The following is a 571-nucleotide window of genomic DNA, read 5'->3' as shown; positions in this document are numbered from 1 at the left end:
GGCGGCGCTCGGCGCGCGGTGGGAGGCTCAGCGGCTGACGCCCGGCGGGCGGCTCACAGGTGGGGCGGTTGGTTGACTAGATGGTGTTTATTACTTGGTGTTGCGTTCGATTGACACCAGGGGGCGTCAAGGGTATGCAGTCGGGTCAGCCTAAGACAGCGGGGCGAGCCCGCTCCGCGCGTCAGCAAACGGCGCCCGTCGGCCGCGAGCGGTGAGGGGGTGCCGACCCGAGCGCCCGGCCCGCCAGCGGCAGCGGCGCGCCCGAGCCCATGCGCCGCCCCTGCTTCCGCCATCGTGGGGCGCCGCGCGCAGCGCCAGGACCGCTCGCCCCCGCGCGATGCTGGCGGTCCGTCTTCCCCTGCCGCCGCAAGGGGCGGCGGCGTGCCCCTGTACGGCGCGGCGCGGCGCCGGCGCGCTGGGCCGGGGCGTCGTCCTTGGGCTTGCCCTCCATCCCCCCTCTATCTCGTGACCTCCGCTGAGTCCCGCCTCTTGAGGGGCGGCAGCACCTTCTCCGCGGATATGTATGAGAAGTAGGGGGGCAGCGGGGGCCTGGGGGGGGGCATGAGGGTGT

The 571-nt window shown here is 74.1% G+C and overlaps 1 protein-coding gene across 1 annotated transcript; it reads left to right on the top strand.

Annotated features, from left to right (window-relative positions):
- Positions 1-247: 247 nt before the first annotated feature.
- MNEG_16053 (hypothetical protein) lies at positions 248-534 on the top strand (the record flags this gene model as incomplete). Its single annotated transcript, XM_014035477.1, has 1 exon — positions 248-534. A coding segment is annotated over one exon (287 nt), but the record flags the coding sequence as incomplete, so codon positions are not given.
- Positions 535-571: the final 37 nt, after the last annotated feature.

The sequence above is a fragment of the Monoraphidium neglectum genome (assembly GCF_000611645.1).
Source record: "Monoraphidium neglectum strain SAG 48.87 unplaced genomic scaffold scaffold05931, whole genome shotgun sequence".
Lineage (NCBI taxonomy): Eukaryota > Viridiplantae > Chlorophyta > Chlorophyceae > Sphaeropleales > Selenastraceae > Monoraphidium > Monoraphidium neglectum.
This window is presented reverse-complemented; position numbering and strand designations above follow the sequence as displayed.